The sequence below is a fragment of the Bison bison genome, unplaced genomic scaffold (genome assembly GCF_000754665.1).
Source record: "Bison bison bison isolate TAMUID 2011002044 unplaced genomic scaffold, Bison_UMD1.0 scf7180017864171, whole genome shotgun sequence".
NCBI classification, from domain to species: Eukaryota; Metazoa; Chordata; class Mammalia; order Artiodactyla; family Bovidae; genus Bison; species Bison bison.
In genome coordinates this window covers 944,329-956,399 of record NW_011494743.1, presented here as the reverse complement: position 1 = coordinate 956,399, position 12,071 = coordinate 944,329, and the positions used below count along the sequence as shown (strand labels likewise).

At 37.0% G+C, this 12,071-nt stretch overlaps 1 protein-coding gene across 1 annotated transcript in view; it reads left to right on the top strand.

Annotated features, from left to right (window-relative positions):
* The window catches only part of SLC4A7 (solute carrier family 4, sodium bicarbonate cotransporter, member 7), an 88,804-nt gene that overhangs the window by 32,961 nt on the left and 43,772 nt on the right, over positions 1-12,071 (top strand). The window contains exons 8-12 of the mRNA XM_010842154.1: positions 911-1,026; positions 2,906-3,063; positions 4,744-4,831; positions 6,168-6,314; positions 10,047-10,308. Of these exons, the coding sequence (XP_010840456.1) occupies positions 911-1,026; positions 2,906-3,063; positions 4,744-4,831; positions 6,168-6,314; positions 10,047-10,308 (771 nt within the window). The remainder of the gene's footprint in view (positions 1-910; positions 1,027-2,905; positions 3,064-4,743; positions 4,832-6,167; positions 6,315-10,046; positions 10,309-12,071) is intronic.

Here is a 12,071-nt window from a genome sequence, read left to right as displayed (position 1 = left end):
AATTTAATAGAATGTATATCATTGGAGAAGGAAATGGCAACCCACTCCCGTGTTCTTGCCTGGAGAATCCCAGGGGCGGGGAAGCCTGGTGGGCTGCCGTCTATGGGGCCGCACAGAGTCGGACACGACTGAAGCGACTTAGCAGCAGCAGCAGCAGCATATCATTTCTAATCCAAACAAACACATTTTATAGATTAAACTGTCTGTGTCTTAGAGGTTGAGTGAGTTGCTTAAGGTCACGCACATAGCTACAAAGTAGCCAAGAGGACTTATTTTAACATAGATCTGTTCCCTTATAAGATCCACATTCTTTGTATTTATATCGTAAAACATTGCTGTTGTGTTTTAACATAGTCCTTAGGAATAATGGCAGTAGACAGCACTTGAATTTTACCCAAGAGAGATGAAAATTCATGAGGAAACTTCTGATTATGAAGATTATGGCAAAATGAGTGTATATTTCATTGACGTAGCTCTTGCATTTTGATTTAGGGTTTATCAGAAGTGTTACATTGTTACTGATGTAAGTGTGTAAGTGTGGTTAGGCATCTTTAAGTTCTGCAGTTCACATGTCTAAGGATACAGTGACAGTTGATGTGCCAAGTATTTATAGTGGTGATCAGACCCAGGTCTTCCACCTTCTCACTTTTTTCTTTTTGCAAAAGGCCACCATTTTTGTAAATGCAAATTATATCATTTTAAATGTTAACATGTGTAGCTTCATTATGGCTTAAAATGTTATTCCACTCTTGCTGGTATGGTACTAACACTGGGCACTTTTTTTTTTTTTTTTTTTTTACCTAGCACATTTGCTTTTAGTAAACCCATCACTTTCAGGATATGAGCAAATTCAGGTTGCAAAGTGAATTTTCTTCTTACTACTTTGGCATTTGTTTGTTCTTAAATACAGGTGTTTTGGCCTCTCCACAGTCTGCACCTGGAAACTTAGACAATAGTAAAAGTGGAGAAATGAAAGGTAATGGAAGTGGAGGAAGCAGAGAAAATAGTACTGTTGACTTCAGCAAGGTAATTTCTGTTATGAACTATACATTTTCATAATCATGCTTACTGAGGCAGTTGCTAGCAATGTGACTGTATTAACAGAGATTATAATAATGTTTAATAACCGGTGCTTGTAAACCTGATGTGATGCTTGTGATGTTAATTTAAGATCAGAAATTGTGAAAAAAGGTAACAGTCTCATAGCACTTGAATGTTATATTTTACTAGTGTTAGAAATTCTGACAAAAGAATATGGGAGTAATACGGTGTTTTCATCTATACCTACGCATAGATATCACGAACTACAGGCGTTTGTTGTGGAGCTGCCACTACCGGAAAGATAATTCTGGGAGTGATGTTTCAGCAGTAACAATTCAGCCTTTTCTTGGCTGTAATGTGATCCCAGAATTACTGTCCTGTGGTGTCAGTGCTTTCTGGAATGTAACTGGGGAACATCGGTGCTTCCCCATGGGTAGGGGAAGGTAAAGACATGGACTGAAAATAAACTCACCTGTCTCAACTGTGATTTTTAATTTTTATAGGTGAGTGTTTAAATGAAATGTGAAAAAGAGCTTATTTCAAAAGAACAAGGCAAAAACCTGCAAGTTCAAATTACAGTTGAATTTAAAGCATACTTTATGAGTACTACCTCTGAATATCTGATATCCATTGCAATTTTTTTGATGGTGTTGGATGGTATTCACTATAGGATACAAAGTCAGACTTCTAATTAAATGCCATTATTTCAAGTAAGATTCAATTTTTAAGCCTTTATGATGCGAAGTCTATAGATCACGTTTTGTAGAAAAGGCACTTAAATGATGATTTGCGTTATAGCTTTGCTGAGCTTCATGCTCTGAAATTAAAAGCCTTGCATTTGGGACATTGTACTGTTGTTCTGTTGGAACCTGATCGTGTTTTTATAACTGGTGCTCCAGTTATCTCAGATGAGTGTCAGGCTTTCAGCAGCGGAGTTGCTGTGAGCAGATTGCTGTGGTCTGTATCACAGATCTCCTCCAGACGTGGCAGGTGCTGTTCCTTTGTGTTGCTCCTGTCACAGCTGTGCTTTCTCTCACTTGGTCCATCCCTGTGCACACCTGCTTGCCCCCTGCCGGGCAGGACTCTACCTCCTGGCACTGCAGTTGTGGCACGCTGGGTGTGGGACTCAAGAGGCCCGCTGTAAGTGCTGGATTTGTGTTCCTAGAAGCCCTGGTAGTGGTTGTTCAGTGACTTGTGTGAAGCTGCATACACACGAAGAAGTTCCTGTACTTCGATATTATGTCCATAACCTTTTCTTTGTAATTATACACAGACAACCTAATTCAATTATACAGCACTACCATATACGTATGCCAATTATGACTACTTTAGTTGTAAATGAAAATAAAAACGATTTTTCCCACTTACTGAAAATACTGGGGAATGCCCATAGTTCATTAAAATAAAAAGGATTTATAAAATACATAAAATACCAAGGAACTAATTCATGTCTAAGATTAAACAGTAGATAACGACTAAATGAATATTTTTAGAACTGTGTATAATTTCATGGACCATTGTTAGTTTGTGAACTATGCTTTTGTCTTCAATAGTTTTTTAATGAATAGTGCTATATAGTCATTGAAACTTCTCTCTAGTTTGTTCGGTAATGTAGATCTCTGCAGTAGTGAAGATCATGACAGTAATCCAGCTGGGAGTACTGTTTGGTAGTACTGTTTTGGTTGCCCTTTTGTATTCATCAGCTTCATTCTTTGTACTTGTGAGAATTTTGACACTTACACATCCTTTAGATCACCAGTTTTGATTAGCGAATAGTAGTCTTAAAGCATCTTTTTCCTGTTTCCTTCTAGACTGATTAGTACCATGTACACTTTATTTTAAATTATTATTTATTTGTCAATAGGTTGATATGAATTTCATGAGAAAAATTCCTTCAGGAGCTGAGGCGTCCAATGTTCTGGTGGGAGAGGTGGATTTTTTAGAAAGACCTATAATTGCGTTTGTGAGACTGGCTCCCGCTGTTCTTCTCTCAGGGCTAACTGAGGTCCCCGTCCCTACAAGGTAAGGGAGGGTTAACTGCAGTTAACGTTCTTCCAGAATGTCCCAAATCTAGAGAAACATGTTGCTTTATGTAATGAAAACTCCTTTTTATGGTTAACGGCGTCATTGCCCCAGTGCCTTGACTATTAGAACATTAAAGATTTTTCTTTCTTTCTGGACTTCCCTGGTGGCTCAGATGTAAAGCGTCTGTCTACAATGAGGGAGACCCAGGTTCAATCCCTGGGTTGGGAAGATCCCCTGGAGAAGGAAATGGCAATCCACTCCAGTACTATTGCCTGGAAAATCCCATGGACAGAGGAGCCTGGTAGGCTACAGTCCATGGGGTTGCAAAGAGTCGGACACGACTGAATGACTTCACTTTTCTTTCTTTTCTTTCTGGAACTTAAAAAAAGCATCCTTTAAAAAATACATTGCATTTATGTTTTTATAATAAAGTTCTGTTCATAGTATGTTCTGTGCAGGCACTGAAGTCAGAGAGGGTGGAGTTGAATCCTTGCCCTGCGGCTTTTTGTGGGATGGTAAAGCCAGGCTTCTGCTTTCTAAACTTTCCTTGTAAAATGAGGGTAACAGTACCTCAGGGTTGATTAAATGTAATAATGCCCCTGAATTAGGCAGAATGCTTTGTTCTGACCTGATCCAATCTTCTGTTCAATATATATTAAGAATAATTAGCAAGTTGTGTTATTAATACAAAGTGTGATCAGTTAGCTACTGATTATATGAACTTAATTACAAATGAGAATAATTAAGAATATATTTTTATAGTAATAAATATGAAGAATTAATTGCAGCCTGATTGAAATGTACATGCTAGTTTTTTTAATAAGCTTTCCTGAGTTGCATTAATGGTACAGTACTGAGATAAATGAGAAAAGTAATTCATAGATTCATGTTTAAATTCTTACAAACCAGGAAGATGAATACTCCCAGTTTGGATAAGTATGAATATTAATATTTTACTGTATGCTAATAAGAATATACCTAAGTAGGAAGTTAAGTAATTTTTTTTGGATTTCCCTAATAGCTCAGTTGGTAAAAAAAAAAAAAAAGCTGCCTGCAATGCAGGAGACCCCTGTTTGATTCCTGGGTCAGGAAGATCCTCTGGAGATGGGATAGGCAGTAAGAGGTTGTTAAACAATAAGAGGCTGTTAAACGATAAGAGTTGCAAATAAAATGCTTTTACTTCCAAAAGGGTTAGTCCCTTATTTTCCCTTATAGTGTCTTTATCCAGATTGTAGTTTGAGGGACCATGAATTTCTTATGAATACTCAACTATTTTCTTAAGCCAAAGTAAGTACTTAAATGGGATTGGTATTCACTTTATTTACTTATTTACTTCTTTTCATCAGTACAGACCAGAAAAAGTTGTTTACTCAAAATTCGAAAGGATATAGAAGATGGGAAGCACCGTCTTTAATGTAAAACACTGATTCCTTAAGTACTTTTTTACTCTAAGAAAGATGGAAAGTAATAACTTGGCAAAACTTAATTATGAATGCCGTTTTTAGTTTTGTGATTCGTCTGAATAGAGTTGCCAACCTTTTTGCGGCCATTAGGATGTGAGGATGAAAAGGAGGTCTGAGTAATGTTTCTGTGTTTACATTCGTGTGATTTCTTTATGATTCCTAGACTTATGTCTGTTGTTCATGTTCAAATCTCTCCGTTTTAATGTTCCCTTAGGTTTTTGTTTCTGTTGCTGGGGCCTGCAGGCAAGGCACCACAGTATCACGAAATTGGAAGATCAATAGCCACCCTCATGACGGATGAGGTAACGAACACGCCCCTGGACGCGGACACTGATTGTGAAGCATATAATGCATATTAAATTATAGACTCTCTTACCTTCTTTGGTGATTTTAAAGTGTATTTTATGGGTCTTTCTCTTACAGTATTTTCCTCTGTGCTGTCAGTAATACGCAGATTTGAATAAATCATCTCCTTAATGTAGATGTATCCGTGGCCTCCCTGTTGTGTATTTGTTTAAGCTCTTCACTGCTGCCTTAATAGAGTCTCATCTCTGTGCTTTTTGAACCTGATCTGCTCTGACTGGCTCCTTTTTTCTGCTGTTTGCCCCGCCCACTTGGACTTCCTTTCTGTGCCTTGGATATGATAGTCGTGGCGGCCTCTGGACGCTGAGCACTGTCTCCACCCTTCACCCCACTCCCTGCATGCTGCGCCCTCATCTCAGTCAGATTCCTCCTGCAGCGCTTCCTCCTCTGAGACACCTTGCTCAGCCACCCTGTTCTCCCCCATCCGATTCCCTTCCTTCACCCTGCTTCATCTGTACAGGACTTTTTGTTATCCACCTGCAGTAGTGTATTCACGTAATTGCCCCTGAGTTCTTGAGTGCAGGGACTTTGACTTATCTGTGTTGTGCCTGCCAGAACTTCCCTGGTGGCTCAGTGGTAAAGAATCCGCCTACCAATGCAGGAGACATGGGTTTGTTCAGTCCCTGGTCCGGGAAGATCCCACGTGCTTTGGAGCAACTAAGCTACGACTCCTGACTGAGCATTGCTCTAGAGCTGGGAGCTGTACATGCTGAGCCTGTGTGCCCGAACCGCAGAAGCCTGCACACTCTAGAGCCTGTGCTCCCAGCAAGAGAAGCCTCCACAGTGGGAACCCACACACCGCAAACAGGAAATAGCCCCTGCTTAGCACAGCTAGAGAAAAGCCTATGTAGCAGTCAAGGCCCAGCCCAGCCAAAAATAAACAACAGAAAAAGAAAAGAATTGTACCTACCAAACAGTAGGCACCCAGTCAATAGGAAGGATCAAATTAATTAATTATTTTAAGTAAAATTGTTATCATACCTCATTATACCTTTAGGATAAATGACATTAAAATGTTATTTCCCAAGTAAAATTTCCTCTTTCTAAAAATTATTGTGTATTAGCAAGTCATTAGTTTCTTTTGTTGTTTGATTTTTACTGTTAATTTATCTGGTAATACTAATAGTGAATTATTTTTTCAAGTTGTTATCGAAGGTAGGGTCAAGAGTTTAGGTAATTATGTAAACTTAGTTATGATATCGAAAGTGGATTACTATGTATGGAATTTTCTTTCAACTTTAAAATCGTTTTACTCAATGTATTTATTTTCTTTAGATTTTTCATGATGTAGCTTATAAAGCAAAAGACAGAAATGACCTCTTATCTGGAATTGATGAATTTTTAGATCAAGTGACTGTCCTACCTCCAGGAGAGTGGGACCCTTCCATACGCATAGAGCCACCGAAGAGTGTTCCCTCTCAGGTGAGGACCTTACACAATGCTTCTTTGAGTTCCTTTTTTTAATTTTTCATTAAGCTTTTTCAAGTAGTTTATACATTTTCAAAACTCAAAACTGTGTGAAGAGCTACACCTGGAGAAGTTGTCCCCACCGTGTCGTCTCTGCCATCCCACCCCGTCCCCACCTCTTGCCGGTCATCATTTGCTATTCGTTTCGTGTTATTCTTCCACTTTTTATTCAGTACAGGGAAGTATGAACACGCAGTCTTGTTCTCTCCTCTTTCCTACCAGACGTGAGCATCCTATATGTAGTGTTCTGCACCTTGCCTTTTTCAGGTAACGGTATTTCCTGGAGGTGTGATGGTAAGAAATCGTAAAATCCTCCTCCTCCTCCTCCGCACAGCTCTGTTGCATTCCAGTGTGGACGCACTGTAGTCTGTCCTGTCCTGGTACAGGCTGTCTTCAGTCTTTTGCTGTTACAGACCACATCGTAGTGTTCACCTGCCATCTTGGTCTTGGGCAGATGGGTCTGTAGGATAGATTCCCAGGAATAAGATTACTGGCTTACATGGGAATTTACTGACAGTTTTAGCAAATGTTGCCAGAATCTCGTCTTCTTGGGTTGAACTGTTTTGGACTCATTTTGGTGATGAATGAGAACGCCTATTTCCGTACAGCCTCACCAGCATGGTGTCTTGTCAGACTTTTGGATATTTGTCAGTATTATATGTATCCTTATCTTAACTGTATCAAGCATTTTAATGTGATTTTAATTTGTATTTCTGTAATTAGTGAAGTTGAGTATTCCTGAATATTTGTTGTTCATCACCCTCCACCAACTTTTTTTTAACATTTGAATTATTCATTGATCCTTTTGCGTTTATCATGATGTACTATGTAGAGAATGCCTACAGTTCATCTTTTTTCTAGATTGTTGTCTGTTTGTCCCAGTTTATTAAAAAATTAAGCATTTTTCTGTTTCTTTGCTGATGTTGTCTTTATCATTTACTAAATTTCCATATTCATTCAGGTCTGTTTCTGGGATTTCTTTTCCATTGATTGGTCTAGGCATGGACCACGTACACACTTTAATTTCTGAGAGTTTTTGGTATATTTTAATATCTGATAGATCTGCATTCATTCTTGACCTCTCTCTTACTCTTGTTTTTCTGAATTTGTTTGGTCATCTTTGCATATTTATTTTCATACTAGCTTTGAAATCAACTTTCTGTTTACAGAAATAAAGTGTAATTTTTAAGAAATTGTGATGGAAATTAAATTTCTAAATGAACTGAGGGAAAGTTGAAATCTTTTCAAGAACATGGTATATCTTTCCCCAGTTGTTCTCCTGACTATTTTCAAGTCAGTTTTTGTGTCCTTAAGGAATGTTATAAAATTCTCCTTATGGGCACCGTACACTCCTCTTGGTGAGTGTGTACATAAGTCTTTTATCTTTGTTTCTATTATAATTGAGGTCTTTGTTCCATTATATTGCCTGTTGCTTTTATATATATGTATATGTATGAAGGCTATTGGTTATTGTATATTTCTTTTGTATCCTGCTGCCTTCCTCAATTCTTTTATTGTGTATAGTCATGTGGTCTCCAATAAAAGATAATACTATTCATTTTCTAACTCTTACACCTTTAACATGTTTTCTCTTGTCTAAGGGTATTGACTAAAATCTCTAATAGGTTTACATAGTAGTTGACTTTAAAGGGCCTTTCTTAATTTTTTCATAATTGTAGTCAAAGTCATTAGTGTTTCTCTCATTAAGTTACTATCATTGGTGCCAAAATACATATTTTATCATATTAAGAAAATACCCTAATTTATGTTTTATTGAATTTTTTAATATAAGTGAATGTTGAATTTTGTCAAAGGGCTTTTTAGCATCTCTGGAGATGATCATATGAATTTTACTTACCAGTTATTATGGTAAATCATATTAATAGGTTCTTTAATTTGAAGACACTCTTGCATTGTTAGAACAACCCAGCTTAGGCTTTGAAGTGTCTGTAGTCTTTGTCTAATGTTTTATTTAAGTTGCTTCCATCTCCATTTGTAAGTAGATTGATCTATAGATTTTTGTGCAGTCTTTACATTTTGGTATCATCATTAAACTTGTTTCATAAAAACAGATTTGTAAGTTTTCCTTTTTGTGTGCTCTTTAAGTGGCTTAGAATACTTTGATTCTAGAAGTTTGCAAGATTTTTTAGTAGAATTTCCTGAGCTTGACTCTTATATGGTAGACTTCAACAGCTTGTTATTTCTTCTGTGGAAATTGGTTTGTGTAAGCATTCTCTTTTTTCTGGAATCAGTTTTGGTAAGTTATATTTTCCTAGAAAATGACCTATTTTCCTGATTTTTGGTGTCAATTTTGGGAAATTTTTTTTTTAAGTATAGTACCCATTTTATCAAGGTTTTTCATTTAGTTGCCCAGGGTTGTGCTGTGTAGTCTCTCCCCCTCTCACTGTATATTTTTATCTTGTATATAAATAAAATTTGTGACTTTGCCCCCTTGTCATATCTTTGGTTGTATATTAGCTGATATTTAATCATATTGTTCTATTAGAGCAGCTTTTAATATTTATTTCAGTTCTCCTTTTTAAAAAAGTATATTGTGTTTTGTAACTCAGCTTCTGCATTTAGCTGTTTTATTCCTTTCACTTTCCTTCAGGAAAGACTTTTTTTTCACATTTGGTGAATTAAATGCTTAATACATTTATTTTTGTCCTTTCATTTTTCTTAATGTAAGAGCTGCTTTGTTTTCTTGAGTGATGCTTTTGCTGTATCGCATCAATTGTGACGTACAGTATTTTCATTAGATTTGTTTTGTGGGAGTTCAGTAATTTTGTTTCCTCTTTCCCCTTTGAACTGTGATATAAGTTAGTTTTAATCTTGACATTTTCAAATGGTAGTTTTAGGATTATAGGTAAGTCGTGCTACTTTGTAAATACTGAACATGTGACCCAGGGAGTTCACTGCTGTGATTGATCTGGGGGTGGCCCTGGGATGAACACACCCCCACCCCATGTTTTTTTTTCTCCCCATCCCTCTTCTTTCCTCTCTCTGTCTCCCTTCTCTCTGTCCCTCTATTGCTCTATTCCCACTTCACCTCTCCCCCAACCCACTTTTTTTTGGTCCAGTAACCTCTGACCTTTGGAGGTAGCAAAACTTGCTCCCTGAGGAGGAGAGTATCTTTTATCATGAGAATAGTACTCTTGAGTTTGTAATAAAACATAGTAGGGAATTGATTTTTATGAAAATTTATTTGATGACTCATGCTACTTACATCTTAAGGGAAGTATTTAATAAGAAAAAATGGCATTTACTTTTTTTCTTAATGTAAAGTATAAAGTATATTTTTTCACTAGTGAACATGAATAAGGATTTAAAATTTTAGTTGAAGAGATGTTTTATTGGATTTTTATGTCCCTGTTGCTGAGTAGTAATTTTCAATGATGTGTGTGAGTGTTCTATAGTATATTTGATGTTAGATTATAAAATGAAAAATGCCAGTTTAAATTTGAAATATTAACAGAGACAAATTTTAGATTCTGTTTCAAAGTGCAGTGTCTTTAGAGTGGAAGTTGATACTAGGAAGCATTTTTTTTTTTTTCGAGGAGTACTGGTTAGACATATAATCAATGGGAGAGCTCATGTTCCCTTTAACAAAGATGCTATTTTGGCTTCCTTAAAACAGGATTTTGAAATATGTGTGTGTTGTTGTTTTTCTTTTTTTGTGAAATGCAGGAAAAGAGAAAGATTCCTGTATTTCCCAATGGATCTGCCCCCAGCTCGGGCGACGCCCCGAAGGAGGCAGCGCACCACGCGGGGCCCGAGCTCCAGAGGACTGGACGGTGGGTACAGACGCTGCTTCCGTGCGGGCGTCTCTCGGGGGTAGAGACTGATGTGATGGACAAGGCAGAGACATGCTTTTGCTTTCCAAGTGTTTGGAAACTAAGTTTGTCTAGTATTTTTCCATATTTTAAAAAAAAGTGTATTGTTTTCATAGGTATATAATGTTAAGGATAATTACTATGCATTTAAAAATAGTTTACTAGAATATATTGGGTTCTGTATACTAGGATTTAATTTAAAACAGAAACATTATGCAGCATATGTTAAGAATGCTGTAGTTCTGTAGTAGGTTAATTTAATTGGCTGTACAGAAGATTTCTTGAGAAAGCGTGGCGCCCTGTTGCCATTCTCATAGAAAGTCAGAACGATGGGAACAGAGAGAAATCGCAGCCATTGTGTCGTGTGTGCAGAGACGTAAAACTCTTCCGTGAGCAGCATACCATGAGATGATGTAAAATCAGGCAGACAAGCATATAATCTCTGGAAACCTAGTTAGAAAAATTGTTGCAGAAGTTAATTCTTGGGATAAAAAAATAGAAATATTTCCAGGTACAAACATTGTCTTAGAATTTTTTGTAGAGATAGAAAAATACCATGGTATTGCCATAGTCTAGAAGAAAGCATGTGGATAGTGATAGTGTTTGCCCATTGGTGCTCCCTATGAGCTAAAGATCTTGGATCTTAAATAGTAGTAGTCTCTGAATATACTAGAGTAAACCTCTGCCCCCATGCAAAAGGTGCTCATTTGAGTTATTAGTATTGTTACTTCTTCAAACTGAGGTAGGGTTAGTCACTAACAAGTACATAGTCAGGCCCCTACTGATCATGTTACCTGAGACTCTCATATAAATTTTTGATGTGATGATATAGTTTCATTAGATTATCATTGGCACCATTTTTATTACAAGTTGGCACCCTTTCCTTTGTAGATTTTTTAGTCCCATTGCTGTCGTATTTATAGGATAACTTCTTCCAGCTGTCAGTGTATGTTTAGGTTTATTTCAGTATTAACTTTGGAAACAACTAGAATGGTAAAGTTTGAAACGTCTAGAGCTAGAGTCCCCAGCCCTGGCCCTGGTCCATGGCCCATGAGGGCCCAGGCCTCAGAGCCGGGGGAGCGGCGGGTTTACAGCTGCCCCCCACCCCTCACATCCTCCCAGTCTGTGGAAAAAGTGTCTTCCATGAAACTGGTCCCTGGTGCCAGTAAGGTTGAGGATGCTGATCTCAAGCATTTGAAAGCATAATATTAACTTTTTTGGTGTATTTTTCTGCAGTAGGGATTTAAATGATTATGTATTTTATAAGTCACACAATCTTTTTGAATTACTGGTTTGTCACCAGTATTTACTGAGTATCTGCTGCTTCCCAGGCAGTATTCTAAACCCTGGATAGAATAGCAGTGAATAAAACAAGGTCCCTGCTCCTCACAGAGCTTGTTTTGTAGTGGAGTGCTTTCAGATCAGGTGTATCCAAAAGTCTGATTGAAGAAACATTGAAATGAGAAGGATCTGATGTACAAATATAGATTTAAACTTACTAATTTAAACATCTTTGTTTTATTAATATACACACTGGTTTGACTACATATACAGTAAATTACACACACTGAAATAGTTTTTAGACTTTTTTCTAGACCAAATATTTATGTGTTTGGAGTATTAATTTTAAAAGTAAAATTATTTAATTCACTACTGAGTGAACCTAAGCACAGGTACTTACTAAAGGGCATTTGGGGACTTATGATTTATATTATAATTGCATTCCTGATATTTCTCACACTTGCCTTTAAGATTTATAATGTAGATAATGATTAATAGCATTGCTTACACACATTTTCATAAATGGGCTGTTAGGTTTTATTTATTTTTATTGTACGTTTCCTTGCACATTTGTGTTTGATATTGTATTTACTTATAT